A 25,054-nucleotide genomic window follows, 5' to 3' on the forward strand; every position below is an offset into this window, starting at 1 on the left:
AAAAGTAATGTAAATAATTCCAAATGTGTCTAAGCATATTGCTAACACATTCATATAGTGTTCTGGCATATGTTAGGGGGTTAAGAGTCATATTCAATAAAATTTATATGACATGTACTAGTCCTCTAATGTCTTATGAAGATTAGAGCTTTGAAGTGAAACCTCCATATTAACTGGAATTATAAGGAATCTTGGTCTGCTTCTTAAGGATAGAATATTAGATCTATTAACTTTCAGGACAGCTGTACATTTTGAAAATGTGGGAGATTTCTTATTTTTTCAAGAAAAAAGGATCTGTATACGGACTTGATTTTGCAATGATTTTTTTTTTAAATCCAGCAACATAAAATTACTCGTAGCTCCTGTGACACTATAATTTTATTGGATAGCATTAAGGAGTATTTAGCCTGAATTTTCATGATCATGTAAGACAAAATTAAAAAACTGATCTAAAGTTCCTTGTTTGTTTTTCAACCGAAGCCTTTCCTTAAAAATCTGTGTAGTTTTAAAGTTAAAATACATACATATTATTGTTATTTTTCTAATAATGAAATAATATTAACTGACCAATTATAAATAATAATTTGTTTATAAACTAGACATACTTTAAAATATTCCTGTATTTAGGACAAAATCATTACCCTATTGGCTGGCAGAAAAATTAAGCAAGCTTAGAATTAGTGAAGTGGAAAAGGGAATTAAGACTATTTAATCACTTTCCAAATAAGAACAATGGCTCACTAAAATAAATTATCTTTGTTTCATAAATAGGAAGTACTTTATAAGGTATCCCCAAAGGTAGCCCTTTGGAGTGCTGTTGGAAAACAATCAACTCCATTTCAGAATGATACTTGCTCAGTGATAGTGTGAATTTGGCTGTCTCTTTACAAAGTTCTTCACTGGCCAAACCTCTCAGTAGTTTAGCATTTGGTTTCAGTTTCAAGGGGGAAAAAAATGAATCCTGTGTCTGAAGTTTATATTCCATAAATAAAACATGAAGTCAATATTACATCTGTTACATCTGTTACTGTTAATTTTGACTGGACCTGGAAATTCAAATAATCAAATCAGAGAATTTGCTGTGGGTTTATGAAATAACTATGTCTAATAAATGTAAAATTAAAGATAATTTGAATGTGCTAATAGATGAGCCTCTAGATAATTGGTTTAATCTGTCTGGAAGACATGTATGTCTTAAGTATGTTCCTATAAAAATGAATCCAGTTAGAATGGCAAAATATCTTACTATATAGCTTCTGCTTTATATTTTAAACATCAACAATATTAGGATGGTTTGTTCAAATGTTTAAGGTTAGCCTAAACCTTGCTATAGCTTGCAATCACCTTGCTGAAAAAATAACAATGTAATTAAATAGAGAGCCTGATATTTATCTCTGCTTGTTTCTCTAGTGATGGAAATGAATTAATGCAGGAAACTCAAAAAGCCAATGTAATTCCAAAATGTTGCTGATCAGTGACAGTGTGAATCTTTTGCAAGTTTAGTACAAGTATAAGTCCATGACATCTGTGTGGTGCAAGAAGCAGTGCTCCTAGCATATGTCACTGAATATAGCAGCACTGTCCTGCTAATAAATGCTGCCCTTGCTGCTGTATCATCATGCTCACCAGCAATGAGGTAGAAATCAGCAATATTCAGATATGTTCATAACCCCTACCTTATGTTTGTCTGACAATATTTCCAGTGTGTGCTCAGTATAAATAATTTTCTTCTCATATGGCATTTCATATTGACAATCATCCTCTTTTTTCTGGGAAGAGTTTATTATTTCTGGAAAGTGTTTATTATTTGTCTGTACAAATATGATTTAGATGAAGATATAGTTTACTATGGTTAAGAACCAGCTGGAAAGAAACTCTAAAAATCATATGTGTCATGAACTAGTCCTTCAAATACAATGCCCTCCTGTGCATTTCTTGATGTCTGGATATATCCTTGGGTTCATATTCTATCAATATATGTAATTTTAATTAAAATGTAGACATGATTATGATTATTATCAGAATTTATATTGTAAGACAGCAATCTAACTGAAAATGATTAATATCTAAAAATCTAAAGGCTAATTTATAAGATCTATGATCATGGTAGGAGAAATGTGAGGAAGAAATTAGAAGGAGAGCTGTAGGTTTGTGCATGTTATTATGTTGATTTACTTCACAGGCAGTTTGTAACTGCATGCCTGCTAAGTTAAGAATATAGTGGAAGCCCATGAATTATGAGATTTTAAGTAATTTTATTTTTTTAAGGTTGTCACAGCTATAATTATAATCTCCTTTGTGAATGAAATAGCTGACAGCATGTGAAAATTTGTATGTATGTTGATGAAGGCTATTTTGAATTCTAAAGGGTATTATGAATGCTTTCTTTAGTGGAGGTCATGATGGAAAAACTAGAGATTTATAACTCTAGGTAGCATATTTGTAAAAATCTTTATTCAGTTTTGGGTGTTTGTACTTATAAACCTTATACATGTATTTATGGATATAAACTTTGGGCTTCATGAGGGATTAAATCAAGGGGGTAAATGAAGTTGTCATTTTTTTCTGATGTAAAAAGAAAAGGTTTCTCTCTTTCTAGCTCAGTAAAGCGTTACTTCTCCAAAATGTTACTATCATTCGTATAACAAGTTTTTTTCAATCATGCTTCAATCTATTATATTGCAATACTAGTTTTGGGCATGGAAACTGATTCCTTAATTATATATGTTATCATGATTCTATGCAAAGGCACATGTTAGGTTTTATTGTGAAAATGTAAAGAATAATAATTGTCTTCTTGCCTTTATCCAATTCAAGAACAAAAAAAAAAGGACAGAATTATGTATATAGTTGCTCTTTATTACTTGCTTGTTATTATAATCTCATTGTAACACTGCAATCCAGGAAAAAAAACCCTAAAGTCATACTTATTTGTTTTGATTAAATTAATAAACCCCTGCTCACACTCACCACAAAATCAAGAGACACTTTTTTTCTTTTTTTTAAGGCAGTGGAACTTTGGAGGAGGCCACTCCAAGCAGAAGGAAGAGCAACATTTAAGTCAGCCATTTTCTCATTTAAAATCATTAATGCAGAAAATAGGAAAGGCATATGGCAGCATAAGAATTATAATTTTGCCCATCAGTTAAATGTGCTGATGGTGCTGAGTAACTCCTTTTCAAATGACAGTGATCAATTTTCTCATCCCTACCATTAAAACTCATTTCTCTGTAGAATTTTCTGGATTGCTTTCTCCACTAAAAGGTAGCAGGCATGGATTTGAATTTAACCTAAGTCATGAAAAATTGGAATCTTTTGCTTAGAGTCTCAGTGAGGAGCACAGAAGACCAGTCTTTGCCTGTGTATGACTTCATCTCCTCTTTAAAGGAAAGGATAACCCTTCCCCTCCCCTCTAGTTGTGTGTGTGCCTAAAATTCACTTCACAAGTAACCTGTCAGTGGGCAGTTGATCACCAGTGTGCATTAATTACAGCTACATCTTCTGTAAATGCTGTTTCTCACTGTAATCAGCCCCTCTGATTTACAAACCTAAATCCTAATCTTTTGCTGCAGTTCTTGGTTTGTACAGATCAAAATATTAAATTTAAACAATTTTTATACTTTCATGGTGAGTTGTTTACCCTTAAATAAAGATGAAAGATTTTAAATAAAATGATCTTTCATCTGTAAGTCTCCTGTTAACATGCCTTAAACCATTTCAGCAGAGCTCTTGAAGCTTCCAATGATTTAATCTTGGTGCTTTCTGTAAGATTGCATTCATCACAACTTATTTTCTTGGAGAAAAACGACACATAATTGAAGATGGATCTATTTACTGTTTTTCTGGTTCAGCAACATGGTTTTTCTGTTCTGAATCTTAGAAGTCTACTGAATTAAAAAAGAAAAAGAAAAAAATGTCCTATTAACATAATGAAAGTATGGATTATGAGTTTCAGCTTCAAGCAACTGTATCTTCTCAGGTAGTCATTTGTGTCTCTTATTGATCATGATGTAGAGATCTCAGTGGTATATAATAAATACCCAGTAATCAAAAATATTTTAGGTACAATTTTTTTTAGAAGACTGTTGTTTACAGGAGGTTTTACCTGATTGGAAGGCCTCTGCTTTCATAAACATTCAAAGAATGTCTCTTTTCATTAAATATTCTCTAATTTAAATAATGTTTACATGTATCAAATGCAAAACTCCACTTTATACTGGGAATAAAAGATACAAGTTTAAAATGAGAGTAAGAAATTGATAATGAAGAAGTAATCCCCTTTGGGTTTAAATTCTGTAGATGTGAAATTTGAGAAAGACTTTTCTAATTATATTTCCTTTGGTACTAACTCCAGACTATGAACTTTTAAGATTTATTTCTTTGCAGTAGCACCACATTAAAAACCCCCAAGAATAAAGTGGAAGACACAGAGTCATTTCGAGCTAATACTTTGTTCTGCCTCCAGAGTAAAGTTTTATGCAACTGAGAATCAAGTAGAGCACATACTGCATTATGAACTTACAGATGAATTCAGTCAGTAATTGCTTTGAATGGGTTTCTTTACACTTCCAATGCCATAAAAACCTACTTGACTGGTATAGTAGCAAGGACTCACATCTTCAAAACAATAAAGTTTGGGGGAAAATTTTTGCATTTTTTGGACACAGAAAGGAAAAAAGGAATTCTTTCAGGAGGTTTGTTATTATGAAAGTCATGTATAGTACCATGCAGGAAGAAATTTCTAACCTCTTTACATTAGAAGAGGGCAACAATAACACTGCCCTCTGTGCTCAACCAAAATTGCACAACTTTTAATGAATCTTAAGTATTCATAGCTTGAGGTCTTACTTTAATTAGGTGTGTTTGGCCATAGAAAAGGGAGATTGCAAAAACATCCAAGTGTGTTAGTTACTGTCTGCTCCTACTGATTTAATGGAGAAGATATTCAGATGGCTGGAGTGAAAGTCATATGTTCAAAGGCATAAGGGCAATGAAGCATGTAGTGGAAATAGCATGCAGTTTTTCTTCTGTTTATTGAAAATAGTCCTTTTCACATTGATTTTGTAAAGGAAGCTAATACTCTTAAAATTATTTATCTAATCTAACAATATTTCTGATCTTCAAGTGACAAAATTTGCCAGTACTTCAAAAATAAAACTGGATATTTAACATACTGAAAAAGAAAAGTGAAATGAACCCTGGGATTTGTACCTGTTTATTTGGGTATTGGATTCTTTTACTAGACCATAACATAAACTCTTGAAAATGGAAAGGAGGCATACTTTACATTTGCACAGAAGGTATTAAATTTCCCATTCATTTAAAAACCAGCACTATAACTTTTCCAAGAGGAATAAAAATGCTGTGGGAGTAGACTAAATCTGAAATACTACCAATTTTTAAGATAGAAAAGGGCTATTGCTGACTGCCAGTAATGGGGTAGCAGCAAAAGTTGATGTGAAAGCATCCACTTTGTGTTATGTTCCTGGTGACAGACCTTTTTTTGGACACTTGACTGATGGTGTTTATGCCCTTCCCACTACTGACATGCTGCCTGAGGTTATTTCACTTTCATGCCATTGCAATTTAACATTAATAACAGTTGAAACAGGTATGAATTGACAGTCCTAGGGAACTGTATAATTCCCATGTCAGATTCTTGTTACTGGCCCATTAGTTTCAGACAGAATGTAAATGTTTCTTCTATGTTTAGGCAGCTTTTCATAATTCTTTCTTTCCACTTTAAAGAAAGTTTGAAAGTTAAAGAAAGTTTAAATTGAGAGTGAAATTTTGCCAGGCATATTTTTGGGTAATGATGTTGGCTCACTGTTGGTCTGTTGGACTTACTAAGACTTGATAAACATTTGTGGTATAATGAGAGCCACTAGTCTCCAGCATGAAGTAGAATACATAATTTTTAAGACTACTTAATAAATCTACCCCCAAGGACTAATTTATCCACTGAATCACATTTTCTTCCTGGAAGGGCATCATTAATTTCTGTAGGACTAATCACAGACTAAGGTGATATACACTTCTTTTTAATAGCAGAAATTGCCATTTTCATGGAGAAAAAGAAGGAAGACAAATTTCCTATAGTTACATTAGCAGTAGTATGGAGCAAAGGAAATTCCTTCCTTGTAGCCTATTCATTTTCCCATATACTCTCCATTTTTCAAACAAGTTTTCAGAGTTCTGTTTCTGTATGAAAACTACTTTCTCAAGCAGCATTGCACATGGAGAACTTTGCTTCTTGCTGCTTTAATGGGCAAGAGTTTAATGGACAGTTACATCATATGACAAATCTTTTAAAATACTTTTTTGCCTTCAAAATTATTGACTTAACACTGTGCATGTTTATATTATAGATAGGACAATAGACAGACTAGTAGCTGAGTGCTGGTTATATGAAACTTCTTATCAGACCTGCAGAAACAAATGGAGTTTTTTCATGAAAATGTCAGCTTTGATATATCTTAATAAATGCAGACATATACAGCTGGCTATTTGCAAACACAAGTACATAATTATATTAATTATCAGAATCCCGTTCTTGATAAATCTTGCATCTCCAGATAAGTGTGGCAAAAATGTTTTAAAAGCTAATAAATGTCCTTTGGTAATTATTGCAATTAACTGTACTGCCCTTATGCCAACTCAAGTTTAAAATAGCAAATAATTGGGAAAGTTTCTTTTTGTATTTTTTTTTTGTATAGTACTTATCTTCCCTCACTTAAAAAAAAAGTGCATTAGCAAAATGTACCAATGGATGAAGTATAAAGTTGCAGAGTATGTTCATATTCTGTAATTTTCATTTATCTTGATTGATGCATTTTCAGTATTTGTTCAAGGAAAAAAAAATAATGCTCAAATGAACGGTGTCTTCAAACTAATGGTATAATCAAAAATATGCATGATTTTTAATAGCTGTTATTCATGCAACAGTAAGGGTGTTATCGTATTAAAATGTGGAAATGGCAAGTTTTTTAGGAACTTGACTCACCAAGAGTATTCCCAAAGAATATTTTCATGCTTCCTTTAACATGTTTATACTGCCAGAATATGTAGCATTTTCAGTGAGTTAATATCATTTAACAGTGTATGTGGTTTTCCATATATAACTTTCCTTTGTCTTGTGGTTCAATGATTTACACTTAAGTAATAGCAAAACACTTTACTCCAGGTGAAATATTCAATAGTCACCATTCAATAAAAATACGAGAAAGTTTCCTTAGAAGTAGTATTATTATTTGAAACACGAGGAAAAATTCTATATATGAGTCCCACATGTCATAAAATACGTTCAAATAAAAAATAATTTTAATACACTAGTTGCTCTCAGAGTTGCAGCTCATTGTCTCTGTTCCTTTCTACTTAAAAACAAGTTTTAGTCCACATACAGAGTGATTTTCTCTTCTTTGAAAATAAATAGAATGTGTGTCCCCTTCCTTGCTTCCCAGGTATCACTTAATGAAAATTTGCCAAATTCATGCATAGGCAGTGTTAATCAGTAATACATTTTTATACAAAATAAGCTCTATCCCTCTGTTCCTCTGGGCAAAGATATGACATAGCCACATTGCTTTAGATTTGTATCTGTGTTTGAGTGTGTGTAAAAGTACCCGAAGTAACAGAGTCATGGTTAGATAACATATTTTAAATATTTATAAAATCAAATTCTTTTCAAATCATCAAAGGATGATCTATATCCTGATAAAGGATAGATGTTTTTAAGGTATTATTGATTTTGATAAGAAATTACATGCCTGCAGGCAATAGTATTATTTGTTAATGAAAAAAAAATATTAAGTTACTTCATATATTTTATGTGGTACAGTATAATAGCACATCAGTCCTGTGGGAATTCTATAATATTTTTTCTTATTAACTTCTAATTAAGCCTGAGTGATTTTTAGAAGAGATAAACTGCCACATTTTTCAGTATCATCGTTCTTTCTTGGTAGAGAATATCAGGTCTCCATTCTACTAATCTAGCCAGGAAAGACCCTCCAGTTTGATTCAGGGTAACAATATTTAGTTAGATTTATGCCTCTTATAGACATCATTGAGAAGGAAGAGCTAAACAATTTGTACAGCAAATTATGTACAGCAAATACATAAAAATGTTCCAGAAATGAAGAAACTAACATTTCAGATTTATACAGTTTGACACCAGGTAAAACATGAAGACATAGCTGAGGTTTTTTAATTTGCTCAAGGGCTATGTTTGTTATCCCCCTAATATAGTACACATGCTACTTCCAGCCTAAATTCTTAACCACATCACTTTCTGTGGGCGGCATGAGAAGGGGAAGAGGCATGTCTCTAGGAGGTGCATATAAACTGAGCCCTGTTATTTACAAATTCAATAAACTGATGCTTATAGTGATGGAGTGGATCTCCCAGAATGGAGGGCACTGGACTGAGCAGGAGGGGTCAGCATTCAGGGCTTTATCTCAGCCTAGAGGCATCCCACTGTGCTGGCAGCTTGTGGTGGTGGGAGATGGAATGCTGCTGTAGGATTGTGCCATGTGAACACAAGGAAAATGTGAAAGAACATGAAGTTACCACGTTACCAGGATTCAGAAGGTGTTTGGTTAAATCCACACACAAAATTGTTCCTAAGTTGGGAGTGTGAGAACAATCTCTCCTCTGGCCTTAGAGATCTAGAGGATCTGGAGGCCAGATAGAAAGAGATCTAGGGGGTTTCTGTGGACAGTGAACTTGAAATGCGCCCATTTTTTATGTTTCATTGCCACTCACCCCCTTTCAGTAGAGAATGTCATGTATAATGATTTCTTTTAAAGTGTAAGTAGCAGAAGAACACTTTTACTATGACAAATTCCTATCTCTAACACAATTTGCTGACATTATTTCATCATTGCTATTTTATCAGCAAACCAACATCATCCTGTGGTACCCCCTATGTCCAAGACAGTGGTCAGACTAGGTACAGCAGCACCACTGTAATCACCTGGGAACTGAAGCAGCAATGACACATAGCCTCAGGCACGACCTAGAACTCAGATCAGCTGCAGGAAAACATTGCCAGTAGCAAGTTGGGTAGCAAGCTTACAAATTTGTTCCCAGTAATGTTTCTCGTGCAGTAAACAGTGCCTATTTAAGGTCGCCCATCTCTTTGCATTTTATCTCAGCTCATGAGATTTGTATTGTAGAATTTTATAATTAAATAACAGTAAAGATAAAAATGCAGGTATTTTGATTTTATTTATAGCTGTGAAAGCATGCTTTACAATTTATCATTCAGTCCAGGAATTCAGTTATCTTAAGAGGAAAATAAATTTTTCAGTGACAAGTACCAGTTACGACTAAAAACTCTGCATTTACCACCAATAAATCTAATCTACATGCATTAAAGAGGACAATTTTGCTGACGCTTTTTTATTACTTGGTTCCACTGTAATATTTCATCCATTTCAGTATATGCATGTAATCAAAATAAAGAAGTAACTGAGATATCTCTGTTTTCTGACATGGCATTTTTAAAGATTGCTGTCATGACACATTTATTTGCTGTAAATTATAGTAAATAATTTTTTGTATCATAAATAGTATTTAATTTGTTACCCAGAGACACAAGATATTCCATAGACATGTTACAAAAGAATGGTAGGTTGCTTTATTGATGCACATGGTGAAAGGAGAATCAAGGGTTTGGTTTTGAAAAGTAACTCACCTGCTCCTAAAAAAAAGTTTCACATGTCCATCAAGGAAAAGGTTGAAGGCAATTCCCTGCAAGTAAGCAATAGCTATCAGAATGCATTAGGCAGGACTAAATCATACACTACCTTCATACCCATGACCTTCCAGACACATTTGTAGATAACAATGATTCTTCTGACAGCAGACACAAATCCTCACAGTTCTGTGGGCAGATATTTCAGTTCTGCATTGAAACTATATTTCCCATAGCATCAAGTCAATCATTTCTGTAAGACAGAAATTTTGAGTTATGCAGCAGTACAATGCACGCCAGAGCCTACACTTTGCAAAATATAGCCGTGATCTTATAACACTCGTACCAAGATAAGTTTCTTCTGTATGGCAGTTGGAGAATGGTCTAATCTGGGCCCAGTCATCAGTGTCTGGCAGCAATAAGGCAGCAGCTTGAAATAAACTGCCAGCTGAACACTCTGAAAGGAGCTTTCTGCATCCAAACTTTCAAGACCTAGATGTTCCTGTAAAAGAGATTAGTAAGTAGATTGTGGAGACAAAACAAGGACACATAGAAGAAACAGCTTCCTAGAGCACTTCATTTGTTTGTTTGTTTCCAAAAACATCTACTGGTAATTTGGTGTGAGAATACCTATGAGTTGAATTTGTAGCTTTTACAGGAGTCCTCTTTTGAATATATATTGATGTTAAACTGGATTTATGGGATTACCAGTGTGTTTCACTTTCTTCTCAGATATTTGTAATATTAGAAAGGTTAGATAAATGTTTGTTTACCATCATCTCATTCTACATTAACAGTACAAGCCCTTTCAGTCTGGGTGCAAGCACAATGAAAAAAAGTAATAAAAGGCAGATTTTGTAAAATACTTAAAATGTTATATCCTGGCCACACTCCAGGAAAAATTGCAGGCTTTATATAGAGCTATGCGTTCTGTCAGCATATATATTGTTTTGTGACAGAGTTTAGGCAGAAAAGAAGCAAAAAAATACCCATGGGAGCACTTGCTGAGATTTGCACTGTCACCTTTGTGCTACCAGCTTTGTCCATTGATTGCCCTGCCTTTATCTATAACTGGAAGCAGATGTTGGGTAACTCAATGGCACTTTAACTCTCTTACCTGTGTGCTGGTGCCCTGCTCCCATGCCCCATCCACATGCTGCCAGAATAGGGCAGTGTGGCTTGGGGTCCAGTTCTGTCATCTATGTCCCTGGCATGAAACCCTCTCCACGGGAAAGTGGGATTTATAAGGTGTGGCTTCAGTTCAAAAGACCTCACAAGTATCCAAGGAAATGGCAAATGCTGAAAGAGGGGAAGGGAAAATAGACGGGAAATTGCTTCATGTATGAGTAGAATAATTCTGGAAGTAGGTGTTTGAACAAACTCATCTTCCTTCTTTTAAAAATTTACTGCTGTCTGGAGATAAGCCTATCCTCTCCTTACTTCCATCAGGGAGGATGCATCCATAGCAATGTTGAAAAACCAGTGTCCTGTTACCTCAGTATTTTCTTTTCACCTCTGAAGCTAAATGTCATCTGCATGTTACTGACATAATGTTCTGTTTCTTACCAGTAGAAGGTGAGGATGTTATGAGAAGACCAACTTTGGGAATCAGTGTCCTAAGATAAAGACTGCAAAAAAGCAGGAAGGGTTAAGGGACATCACTTTCCTCACAACACTCGAAGAAGCACCTCCAAAATCTTGTGACAACAACTATATTTGGTTCTCAAAAATTCCAAAATAGGCTCTGTTATTTCAGCTGTTTGACTGGGAACTTAGTCAGCTGATAGCCAGAATAACTCAGGAACTTTATGGATCTGTTTCTGGATTATTCAAGACGCTGAACAAAAGAGAGTATCCAAAGGTTCTTGGAGACCTGGAACTGTGTGCCTGTCTCCCTTTCTTGTCCAGCAAATGTTTCTATGAGATCTATGTCTAACCAGGCAAGGATTTGAGGACTGTACCAATTAGGCTTAGAGGAGTTTTTCTCAGATAAAAAATTTCACTAATTCCAATGATTCATCATCACTAACTGCTTTGGGGCTTGCATGCAGAATTTTTCTCTCTCCCAGTTTTAGCAGTACATTAGAGAGATTGTCACAAAATTATTTTCCCAATGTCCCCAGTAAAAGGACTGGAAAAACTGGCAGTTTAATGCAAGCATTTCTAGATTACTGGGATCCCTCACTGTTGAATATGATCAGATAGACACTGACTGTGGCCATGGATGCTCAGTGAGTGCATGGTGCTGAGCCTGCTCTCTGGGAACTTTCCCTTGGTGAAGTCTTTCCTGCAAATAAAAGACAGTCAGGGTAGTTGCATGATTTTTCTTGGTTGTTGTTTCACACTGTGTTAGCTCCAACTTGGGATGATACATGTTTGACCAATGCCAGGGATTTCACAATGTTACATTTGGGCAGTGGATAGGATGAAGCTGAAGTTGAATTGGAGGATGTTGTGTTGTGTGTGGGAATTGTGCCTTGTGAAACGCACATTTTGGTGGACTGGCAGATACAGAGCTCTCATATTGTGTCAATGGGAAAGTCAACTCAGAAATGACTGGGAGATTTTGAATCTTCTTATAAATGTTTCAACTAATGCCCAAGTTGCCCTGAGATCACAAGAAGGTGAACAGAACTGAAGAAATTAATTATTCAGAATACTTTGGCAGGCATAGTCTTTCACTACAGCAGAGAGAGAAGTTTGGCATTTGAAGAGCGTTTTATAACTATTTTTCCTTTGCTCTTAGAAAAATGCTTTAGCGCCTTTAGAAAAAGAAATTACCTTAAGAGTTTCAGACTTGTCTAGAATGCAGTAAAGAATATTCAGCTATTATATATGAAGTTTTTCTAAATTGCATTTTTTCTTTCAAGAGGGCCCACTAGAAATACAGTGCCTTGAAAATTCACTATTCCTCTTCTTTGTTAGCTCCACCTCCTATCCTCAAATTTGAGGATAGGAGATGCAGCCCCAATAGTGTAACCCTTTTCAAAAGTTCATAAATTGAGGCAACGAAATTATTGTGGGACTTTATGCTAATAACTCACGTTTCAACACAAACATATTGTGATAAACCTTGTCAGTAAGAAAGTATTGATTTAACTTTACACCTTTTTATTTTCTTTTTTTTTTAAACATCAACATGAATGAATTTCTTTCTGTTTCCACAGAGCTAGAGGCAGAGGAGTGGTGCAAGCATCTTTGCATGGAATGTCTAGGGGCCAGGCTCAATGATATAAGTCTTGGAGAGCCAGATTTGCTTGCTGCTGGAGTCCAGAGAGAACAAAATGGTAAGTAACTTTTTATTTACTCCTAGATCCGCTCTTAGGTGATATTCCATTTCATCTTTTCTTGTGCCTGTTGTTGTGAGGACTTTTGCTAGTAGCTGGAAGCACATCATTAGTAAATAAACATTTGGATGTGCTTTTGAAGCTCAAGCCTATGTTATTTTATTTTATTTTTTACAAATAAAGATTATTAAATTCCATGCCAGATAATACATGTAGAGTGACTTTGTGTCTTCATTGTGTTCAGATTTCCCTGTCATGGGAAATGGTGGCCATGACCCTTCTGTTTCTGGAAATGATGGCTTCTGTTCAGAGGAATAAAGCAGCAGCTGTTGTTTGGCAGCTTTTTAAGGACAAAGATGAACATACCAACAGCTATTTGGATACAAAACACATATTTGCTTTAAAGTCCTACCTGTCTGGAATATTGAAGTCAGAATCATCTAAATGCTGTCAAATATGGGTGAAAAGGGCAGAGACAGATGTTAGTCAGCGCTAAGCCTGAGTTGTAAGTCTTCATCTAAAGGCTATTTGGATTAGACACATGCAGGAAGAATGCTAGTGGATGGAACAGGCAATAACAAAAGAAAATCTATGATTACCCTGTCATTTAATTCCTATTAATGAACACGAGGGCAACACAAAATGTGCTCATTTAGTCCTCCCTAAATTACAGCTCTCAATGATTATTACTGTCTTGATGCTTCTATAAGATCCAATAGATTTCAACAAAGTAATAACACACACTGCCTCAATGGTCATAAAATATCAAGCCAACCATCATTATAAACAAAATTACGTAATTAAATTATAGAATGTACGGCACTATACTCATTATATTATTTCTCTGAACCTAATAGCACACAGCATGAAATATACAGAAATCTTTAAGGAATTCTGTTCAAAAAGCAGACATGTTGAAATGGGATTTAAAAGAAGTTCAAATGTTCATAAAGTTGTTTACCTGCTATGAGACACAGAATTCAATTTGTAGTCTCAAACTACTTAACAAAGGGAGAGCTACTAATGTAGAAAAGTGATAATGATCAGACAGCACTCAAAGCACCCCATCTGCTATATGTTCATAGGCTATAGGTGTAAAACTCATCTCCATGCTACTGAAGAGAGAACTGTGTGAACAGGTGGAGGTCTTTCACAAATGTGAAAGGAAATAAACCTCGTCAAAAAGCCTGGGATGTGAACAGAAAAGTAGTTTGAAATTCGTCAAGCTCTTTCTGCAGGGAATTCATGTAATTCATCTCCAGCAGCTTTTGGACATAGATGGAAAATATTACATTTTATCATGTTCCTGAAAGAGATCCAGTTAGATACACATGACCTCCAGGAGGCATATATTAGTTCTGTTGTATGAACTAGTCTTGATTCAATTGCCTTAGTCTAGAAATTAATTGCAGTGTTACCAACCAGCATATATGAACATAATTAGCATCTTTATTGTTCTAAGTAAATAAATGAAAGGAAACAAAGGGACAAAGCATGTATTTGTTGTACAAATCACATGAATAATAATGCATGGAGGGTATCATTAGCTGTATTCTTTTAAAACAAGTGACTGAATACATATAATCCAATATTTGACGAGCATGCTCTGCTAAATCATTAGTTACAGTATCTCAAACAAGTAATTCTGATACCTATCCTCATCCTTCCCTCATCCCCTTGATGCACAACTTTGCATTTTAATAAGCATGTTTGAAATTCAAAGTTGTCTTGTTCAGAGGCAAAACAAATTCTGTTGTGGATGTCTTTTAATCAACTTGGAAGGAGGAAAAAGTGCAGAGATTCTTACTATAGGTATGAAATTTGACATCTTTGCTTTATCTATGCTGTAAGAACTTGCAGTTGCACTCAAATTCCTGTAGCAGATTTCTTCAATTGAATGGAACCATTCCTTCAGTTTACACTGGTTATCTTACCCTGCAAACCTGGCAGTGTCATTCTCCACATAACAGTGTTATTGAGAAGGTGACTAGTTCCAGGGTGGAATGATTTGGGTTGCACCATTTCAGATTTTTAGTTTATTTTCTTGCACATTTTCCCCATACACAGCTTTTACACACATGCTATCAAAAACAGTAGGTAGTTCAAAAGATGCCTCAAAAACTTTTGAAAGTCAACTGAGCTTTTGCTTATAAATGTTCTTGTTGAGCTTTTGTTGACCTGAAACTGAAAGGTCAAAGTAAATTTTACAATTGAAATTTCATGGACAATGGCTATGTGTATGAAGCGTCTAAAATCTGGCTCTTTGTGAAAATGACATCTGTGTCACTCCCTGGATAACTTGTATTTTTATGTGTTACATAAAAACTGAATATCAGTGTAGTACCTTTGAATGTCATTACTTCAGAACATATTGTGAGTGTGTCAACTTCATAGAATTCCTCTCAAGTTAGTCAATTTATTAATGCTTACTTGAGGCAGAGATGTGAGAGTACAGTTTATAAAACATGTAACAGTCTCACAGCCTCAGCATCCAGTTTTATGCAAGTTCTGTTGCCTGACCCATACAAAAGCTTTCTTTCAGATCACTGAAAAAACATGTCTCTTACTCTTTGAGCAAGACCACAGATTGTAATAAATATTATAGTGCTAATGGGTTTTCAGTTTTGGATATTTTTTTTTGCACTTTTAAAGGCTAAGAGACATTGAATAATGGTGTCATACTGTTCAGATCTCTATGATATAACAGGTGCTAATGCATTAATCCCAGAAGAACAGGTGTATAAAGCATTATTTGCATCCCATTCCACTGAGGTTTTTTTAAATAGTCACTTTTCACTAAAGATTTTCTGAAATGTGTAAAATTTGGTAAAGATACCTCTTTGGACTAGAAAAAACTAGCCTAATAAGGTGAGTTTTTTTTCATGAACTGCTTTACCTTTTTCAAGAGATAATATTTTTAATATGCAGTGTTCTTCATGTATTCAACTACTTGCCCAATCTTGTTCTTAAAGGACATTTTAATGTTGTAAGGGTACTCAGCAAACATATCAGATAAATAAATTGGCTCTCTCTCAAAAAACCTCTAACTTTCTGATGGGTAGATTTGTAGGTTTTTTTCCTGTATGTGACCACCAAAGCCACTACCCTCAATGTGCAACATTTGAAATAATGTTTCAGAATTGCCATTGTATATGCCTACTAAAATTGTTGCATGCTACTTGTACTTTTATACACAAATAATTAAATTTCAGAAAACATTTGGTAAAGAAAATATGCATGGTTTCTCTCATTTGTTTAATTCCTCTTTTTATTATTTCTGAGCCTGTTTATTCCCCCAGTCTCACTCTTGTGGTCCTTCTGAGATGAGCTTTAGATTTGAGAAGGGAAGACACCCGATTCTCTTTGGCAGGAATGCAACAACATGGTCTGCAAAAGAAATTTGCTCCAGAGTCTGGCAAAACTGTTGTTTGGTGTGCCAAGGCTGTACAGTCACAAGGCAGTTCTGCCACATGACAATAGAAATCTAAAGAAATACAAATCTAAACCTGAAAGGGGCATTCTTTTATAGCTCTGGGGTGGTCAGTAAGTGTCCATGGGATCTGTTTCAGCGTAGTTGAGCTGTTGTTTGAGCCTCCAGCACTGAGCAGTTCCGCAGTGATGACAGCAAAATGAGGCAAATTGTAGAGCTACTCTGCTTATAGCAGAGGGCTCTGCTGCTGTGTCTTGTAGGAGAAGACATCTAAGCTACTCTTGTGCAAAGCTCATCAGTAACAGGAAGCTTCTCACTGGATTTCAGCTCCATTATTGCTTTCCAAAGTATTACCTCAAGTCTTGCTGTGTAAACTCTGCTGCAGAAAATGACTATTAGGTGGTTTTCATTTGAAATTTAAGGCTCACAACTAATGGCTGCTTAGCTTGGAATGATGCACAAATTCCAATTAAATTGAGATGTGAAATGAAGCTTCTGTTGCTCTCCAACCATTTTACCCACTCTCTCCTGCAAATCTAAGTGATTTGTTGGTGTACCTCAGCCCTATAGCAGCAACCTTGTTTCTGTTTAAGTTTCTTTTCACACTGAACATGGTCTCTAGCATTTATGAATTTCCCTTTAGATTATTTGCTAAAGAATTAAAATACAGTATGAAAGAAAAAGCAGTAGAGGCCTCACTTCAGGTAATTTATTTAGTATATACCTATTCAGGTAATTTATTTAGTATAATGGCAGTGAAGCTTTACATGCAATCATAAGACAAATAATAATACACAGTTATAACTCCATGAAAGAAAATCTGGACTGAGTTGGATCTGGTTACACTGTTGACAAGTCTTCTAAGCAACATGTTGTGATTCTTTCATGCACATTTCATAATCCTTAGGTTTCTCAAGCTGCTGCTAGATGAAGAAGTTGTGAATGTAGAGTGTTGACTTCATTTGGAAGAACTGGAAGCTCCCTTTCCAGCTCTCAATGCATTTGGAAGCATTTGCAATACACCCCAAAACAAAATGACAGAAACAAAGTTGGAGGTTTTGGTATTCTTTTTCAATTTTTATCTCCCCAGGTGATGTCATATCTAGAATTTCTCCATTCTCATAATGGATAGTGTGTCCAATGTGTCACTATTTTCATTCTTTATAAAATGAAGCAATTTGAAAGATGTCATCCAAATGGACACTATACAATAACAGACTATATTTAATGTGAAAAAGAAATCAGACTATTCCAGATAATGTTGGTTAAAAAAGCAGTATGTGTAGACTATTAATCAATTCACTTTTTAGGAGCGGGTGCATCTGTTTGATGAAGATTCTATTTCTATCCATTTTAAATACTAAATAATAGCACTAAAATAGTTGAATACTTGTACTAAATAATTTTCTATTAAACTTTTCTTGTACTAAACCATTTTCTATTAAACTTTACTTGTAAACTTGATGTAAAACTTGAAGAAAATGGGCAAATGTTAAAATGCAAATTTTTAAACTGAAGAAAAGGCCAGATCCACCCTTTGTTGCTATATCTTATTTACTCCTAACTCAATCCTGTGATACCAATATGAGGCTTTTTAATTATGTGTTTTGAGGCTTTATTTAAAAAAAAAATTACTCCATGATAAACATAATTTTTATTTTCAAAGTCTGGAAAAGTTTGAGAGATAATTGAATTTTTGATTTTCCTCCTTGCCTAATATTTAAATTAGTATTTAATAAAATTACTTCCTTTGTAAGGTTTTTGTTCTTTCATTGGTTTTACCTTCCTTTTTTATTTAAAAACCTTCCACAGGAGCAGCAGTCTTGCTTCCTGGATTTTAATTGCAAGAAAGTCATTAATTCTTGTTAGTAAAAATGTAGCTTTTCATAGTGAACAACGTCCTTGAATCCTCAGAAGAGGATTATGAGGCATTTCTTTGTGCTACATATTGAGATTACAAACGACAGCCAAAGCATAGAGACTTTGTAATTACATTCACTGAGCTGACTTGTTTTAGGGCATTTTCTAGGGTCTGTAGAATATCTGTAATTTAATACATAAAAGCACTTTGCATGTATTTTTATTCATCTTAATCCATTTTTATACAATAGGTTTGTTTTTTGGGTTTTTTAAAATAAATGAAACACAGTTTTATTCAGAAAAGCAAGGTGTTTTCAGTTTTAATGTTAATCCAGTGAGACTTCAGATTCTTCTCTACCTTACTACTTACCACTGAAACAATTTGGAGTATTTACCTGCCTTTTTATTTTTTTATTGATATGCTTACATTTTTAATGAATGCAAAGCAGAATATTTATAAGCAAAGGAAAAAAGGTATTTCTTCTGAAATCCTGGTTCCTCACTGCATACAGCAGAAGGGAAACATTCTAATAGCCCTGAGATATGAATTAACACAAAATGCTGCACCTTCCAGACTTTAAGCTCTCTTTCCACCTGAAAATTAGCTGCAGTTGCTCAGCAGGAGAAGTCTCACTGGTGGAGGAGTTTCTTTCACATATAAATTGAATATTTTCTTTCAAATCCTCTACTTATTTATATAGGTGCCACCAACCTGACTGTCACCTTCTAGAAGTAATTTTTTACCCATCGTTAAAGCTGAAATGAAACCAAGCATCTGGATTGCAAGATTGCAATGTCATCTGGTCGGTTTTCCAGCTGGGATGATTTAACCAAAGGAATCCAGTGATAAAATGGCAGCATCAGGATCACTGGGCTCCCATCATTTTGCTCCCCCAGTACAGCTGGAAGGCCAAGAGCATTTTGGAGTTGCTGCCAAGTCTCTGTCTCAGTCAATATGCTCATTTTCATAAAGACTCTTGTGTTCCTATGCCCTGGAAAGCATTATTAAATGTCGTATTCTTGCCAAAGCCCAAATGCTAAACACCTTTACATGCACTAAGTGTATGATGAAGCATTGCTCTGCTTATTCAAGGAGATGGGAAAGAGCAGTCACATTGAGTGAAATAATAAGTGTAGCAATATATCAGCATTTTTTTCTCATCCTGGCTCCCCTACTCCCTGAACTTTGCTCTCACCTGTTTAGGGAAGGGAGGAGGATAAGAATCCTGGATGCTGAGGAATTGTGCCTATTCAGCCCTAGTCTTACCTTGTCCAACTATATCTCATCTACTTGTTCGGTTTCTTCCATCTCCCTACTTTCTGGGCCCCTTATTAACTTCTATTTGCCTAGTTTTACTAGCCAATGGACTGTTATTATCTCATCCTACTCATATGCAGATGGTATCTGAACCAAAGAGAAGCAAAATCACCTATTCAATGTCATTCAGAAGATTTGGTGTCAGAATTCAGCTGGGATTCCCAAATCTGGCCTATGATGAGTGTTTGTTTTTGCCTGGATAAGTGTAAGGGCAAAACATGCCTCTAAAGATGGAATGACTGTATTGCTATTAGCTAGATACCTACTCAAATATTTTCTGAAATGGAAAAATTCGACCCTGTATGTTAATTAATAAAACCATTTAATAGTACCTCCACCTTTCCATGTCCTCAGCTGCCCATTATTCAAAAGTATGGGTTTTGTTCTAAAAGCAAATCTATCCATCCTCAATCTTCTCCAGCACATATGTTTGTGTGCTTGTTTTTCTTGCCAATTTGATTCAGTTCCAAGGGTGCTACGTTTTGCCCTGCAGCTGATGTTCACTTTAATCAGACATACTTCCTTTAATCCCTGACATCTCACCTTAGACACTGACCTCCCATGCAAAGTCAGCAAATGTCTCCTGACAGTTTGAGGATACCATATGTCCTGAATGCCCTTCATGCAATAATATCCTCAAACACATCAGAGAAGTTGAGCATTTCATGACTAACCTGGTAACATCTAAAGCAAGTTGAAGTATTTTGTGTCTTCCACACAGCAGTTTAATGTTAACTTCAAAAAAATAATTGTACCTTTTCATTTTCTCTGCTGTCTGAGGCATTCTGTCAGTGAAGATGGGGAAAGAGAGAGATTTTCATTCTCACATAGTAACCCCATCCCCCATGGATACACTGTTATTTCGTGTCATGCAAGAGAGAAAGAGCTGACAGGCCAGTTACTGCATCTTTCTTTCAAATAGAGGAGGGAAGTGGCAATAACTGACAGCACAGCAATGCAAAGCTAGAGTCTAATACATGATAAAAGTACACTGAAAACCTGTGAGGAATTTCTGCATGATGATCCCAATGACATATGGATACTGAAAGGGTGCATACACATACATATAAATATATAATTGCAGTGCAAAGTGAAAGTTATCTTGTTTACCACCATTCCCTTCCCAATTTGGTCTTTGGCCCACTACTCCCAAGTGTGAGTCCTTCCATTTAGTTTGGAAGGCATTACATTACACCCCTGCCCCATGCACTCCTCTGAGCATTTGGGGGAATTCTCCTCAGGGATCTCAGCAGCCTCTGCTAATCTACTTGTGCTGTGTGTCACAAGGCTTTCACAAAATGTCTGGGGTTTCTCACATGGGACCCTAGTCATAAAATTAAACTTTTAGGGCTAAAACCCATTAGTGTGACTAATGAGAACTTGGGCCTGGGAGAAGAGGTTGTGACTGAATGAATAAATTGGGGAGCCATTAATAGGACAAAATAAATTGACTGAAACAGAACAACATTAGGGATGACAAGTTTACTTATAGCTATGCAGCAATTTTTATTGCTCAGCCAGCAGTTCCTTGCTTTCTCTAATTCCTCAAACTTTTGCCACTTTATTCACACACACACAAACTCACACACACTCATATTTTATATCAACTCTCGCAATATTTTAACTGTTTTGTCAGAAACATATATCAAATGTTTAAAAATTAGAGACATAATGTCTATGATACTGAATTTCAAACAGAATGGGAAGCTAATTTTGAGTGTTGCAGTAAATTTCTCTCACTTAAATTTAAATTCCTTCCTAATTTTAGGACACTGTGAGAAAATTCAGTTCCAATGGTGGATTAAAAATATTTAATCCACCCTTTTTACCCTTTAACCCTTTTTACTTTATCAAGTAATTGGAGGCAATTTTCCTATCAGTTGTCCCTCTAAAGAACATTTTCCTAATAATGTTATTGAATAAGCACTGCTCATGCTCATACTTTGAATTGTTCTTACCTTTTTTTGTCAACACCTTCAGGCAGTAGAATTGACATTTTGCATTTTTATCCATTTCAAAGATGAAAAAAACTGTGACAGGAAAGTTGTCAATGTACTGCACTCTCTCCCATATGATGCTATTAAGCCCTAATATTGCAATGCATGTAGTGTTAAAATATAGGCTGGCACGTCCAACTGTACAACCAGAAATTTAACTCAGTTTTTCATCCTTTGTGGAAACAACTCATAGGAACATTAGTTATTCTTCAAAGAAAATTGCATTTGTATTTAAATTTCTTTCTAATAAAATTTACTTCCTTCCATATGACCATATGAGTTAATGGTGTTTTACATCACCTTGGTTTTTGTTTTTTCCTGTTTTGTTTTTTTTTTCCCTTTTTTTTATGATTTTTTATTGCATTGCTTATTAAATCCCATGCAATTCAGGCACTTCAGAAAATTATTAATGCCCTTGACCTCCTACTGCAATAAGTGCACTTTGCAAGCAAAGTGCAGCTGACAGTGATTGATGTCATGACCATAATAATATATCATATTGAATCAGATGTTTCAAGAAAGCAACAGATGATTAAAATTGTTATTAATTTTGAAAATATGAATTACTTTGGCAAATAAACAGAAACTGAATGCAAGGAATGTAATTATTTACAAGCTTCAACAAGTAAACTTGGATTTGCAATTTCAAGGACAGCTTTTCCAAGAGGCGATGGCTGCACATACATATTTTTTGAGGATACCTTTAGTTCTATTCTTTGAGAGAGGAGTCTCTGTCAGAGTTCTCATTATTGTGAATTTTGATTTTTAAAGAGTCATGGACCTTAGTGTGAGGGTAAAAAAGTGGATCCTCACCTCTGTTAAAGCCAAAAATTTGGTTTTGATTTCTGGATCATCAGAACTAAAGACCTTTTTTCTTTTTTCTTTTTTTTTTCCAGTTTTAATAATTTATTTCATTTCTATTTCCATTTTTATTTCCCATAAAATCTTACTTTAACCTGTGATGTCTTACTTTGTGTTTTTTTCCAGAACGATTCAATGTATACCTTATGCCTACACCAAATTTAGATATCTATGGGGAATGTACAATGCAGATCACACATGAAAACATCTATCTCTGGGACATCCACAATGCCAAGGTCAAGCTGGTCATGTGGCCTCTGAGCTCTTTGAGGAGATATGGACGTGACTCAACGTGGTTTACATTTGAGTCTGGAAGGTAAGAGCTAAGGAGATGCAAAAAAAAAAAGGAATAAATGAACAGTGGGTTGGTTTTGGTTTTTTTTTAATAAGCAGTCTGATAAATTAAATATTCCTCTCCTTATAAAGCAAGACAAAATACGTGGCCTCTCCAAAGACTTCCCTTTGCTGAATATTCCTTTACAATATATCCATGCCAGTGTTTGAAATAAACGTTAATATGTCTCATATTAAAAATGAGCTTAAGCTCCCTCTGACTTTTATTTAACTGTGATTGAAATGTCATTCTTAAGGTTTATGAGTATCACTGTGCTTAAACACTAGTATGGTATGATTTGAGTACTTTTGATGTAGAAGAAAGTAATTCTGGATCATGGAAAAGGCTCATCACACAAGTATGAATGGAATAACTTCCATTACAGGGGATATTACTCTTTTCGGATGTTCCTGATGACTGATTGCCACCCTAGAGTATAATTGCCAGCAGGAATGCAGAGAACATTGTGATCCAATAAAAAGGGTAGCTTCTTCTCCTGCCTGCAGTTTTAATCCTCATTGCCATTTCATCTTCAGATCAGTTTTAAATTTCCATAGAGCTCTGTTTTGTCTCTCTTTAATGCATTTCATATCTTGCCATTAGGTTCACTGCCATTTCACCATTTTTGCACAAAAATAATTCTGCATTTAACTCTCCCTCTGGTGGTGTTTCAACTTGTATTTTATGGTTCTAGACTATTTTTTTATGGTTCGGTTTGGGTTTTTTTATGGGTCATCCATACTCCTTTATGAGGAGCCTGAATGTTCTGAAACAATCTCTGAAATTACAGGTATCTCTACACTCTTGGGCTAGACACACTGAAATGTTAAAAAAAATCTTTATATGCTTTAGATGTTTACTTATTCAATATTATTAACAAATATTCACAAAAGTAAAGTTTGTGATCAGAAACAAACCCATGGATCCCCTACTGTCTAAGGGGATAATGGCCAAAATTCCTCTGCCATTACTACAGCTAAGAGTTACCTTTTTACCAGTAATTTGTATATCCAGAATGCTGTCACTAGACCATTTTGATTCTCTGTTAGTTTTCTGTGATGAGTTCACATGAAGACATCACTGGATTTTTTTATTTAATTTTTTTTTTAAATAGCAAAAGTTGACCCATGTTTCAACTTGATTTCAATGATTAAGCTGAGGGGCTTATTGAAATACACAATTTTAGCATGAATTAGCATTTCAAGCCTCCTACAGTGTTTTAATTCCATTTCAAGCCTCCTACAGTATTATAATTCCATGCTAGTATCTGAATATCATCTGCTCCTACAGTCCATGAACCACATGACCTGATGAAAAGTGGATTGTTTTCCTGTGTTTTATTATTATGAGATAGCTCTGCCTTTATCTGTCATGCTTTATTGTCTTTGATCTGATTCCTCCCTTTTTGCTTGCTTGGGAGTACTTTTTCTATCTGATTTGAAAATGCATAGAGGTAAAAAAAATAGGGCTAGAGAAAAGTTGGTATCTTCAATAACATCTGAATGCTATATAGGGCAATAATAGCACTCATTTTAAAATCTGTTGTTGATTTGCTTGGGGTTTTACTTTATTTTTTAATCAACAAATCATCTTTCTCCTCTTTCTGAACATGATTTGCTTTGTTCCCTGATCTGCTAGTACCTTAATACAATAAATTCCTGATGCATGTTGTTTTATCAGAGGTGAAGCACTCATCCATGTTTTATGAGAATGTTATGCAGTAAAAATGTTGTTGCTTTAATTTTTCCCTAAGGCTTAAATATTAAATGTAGGCAATTGCTTTAAAGGAAATATTTTTGAATAGGTTATTATGTTTCAGTATGTTTTAGCAGATATCCAGTATATGTGTATGAGGTTTGCATGAACATTAGAAGCTTGGTTTTATATATTTTGGTATTACTTTGTTTGAGAAAATAAATCCCTTCAATAACATAAATGGACATATTCACAAAGAAATACTACGTTAAATAAATTGATCAGAATTAAGCTTTTTGACAAATTTATATTTTAAAAAATATATTTCTTTTCATTTAAATGGAATATGAACTTGGATGTATAAAACTGAACTGCCCACTTGTCTAATGAAATGCCATGACTACACAATTTGAAGAATGTCTAAAACATGGGAGGAATGAACTCAGATTATTTTAATCTGCAAGATTTTTCTGTATGGTTTTGCACTGAATTGGAGTAAATATGTACCTTGCACTATCTATGAAGTTAGACTTGTCCTCATTTTTTTTAATATTTATTGAAGCAATGAAAGTATT

General features: G+C 34.8%; 1 protein-coding gene across 2 annotated transcripts in view; it reads left to right on the forward strand.

Moving 5' to 3' along the window:
* Window positions 1-25,054, forward strand: part of DOK6 (docking protein 6) — a 240,853-nt gene that overhangs the window by 132,040 nt on the left and 83,759 nt on the right. For both annotated transcript variants that reach the window (XM_054284601.1, XM_054284602.1), the window contains exons 4-5: window positions 12,865-12,984; window positions 22,577-22,766. In XM_054284601.1, coding sequence (XP_054140576.1) covers window positions 12,865-12,984; window positions 22,577-22,766 — 310 coding nt within the window. The remainder of the gene's footprint in view (window positions 1-12,864; window positions 12,985-22,576; window positions 22,767-25,054) is intronic.

Source organism: Melozone crissalis, unplaced genomic scaffold (assembly GCF_028551555.1).
Source record: "Melozone crissalis strain CALT ecotype California unplaced genomic scaffold, PUWL_Pcris_2 ptg000042l_1, whole genome shotgun sequence".
In the NCBI taxonomy this organism is placed as follows: domain Eukaryota; kingdom Metazoa; phylum Chordata; class Aves; order Passeriformes; family Passerellidae; genus Melozone; species Melozone crissalis.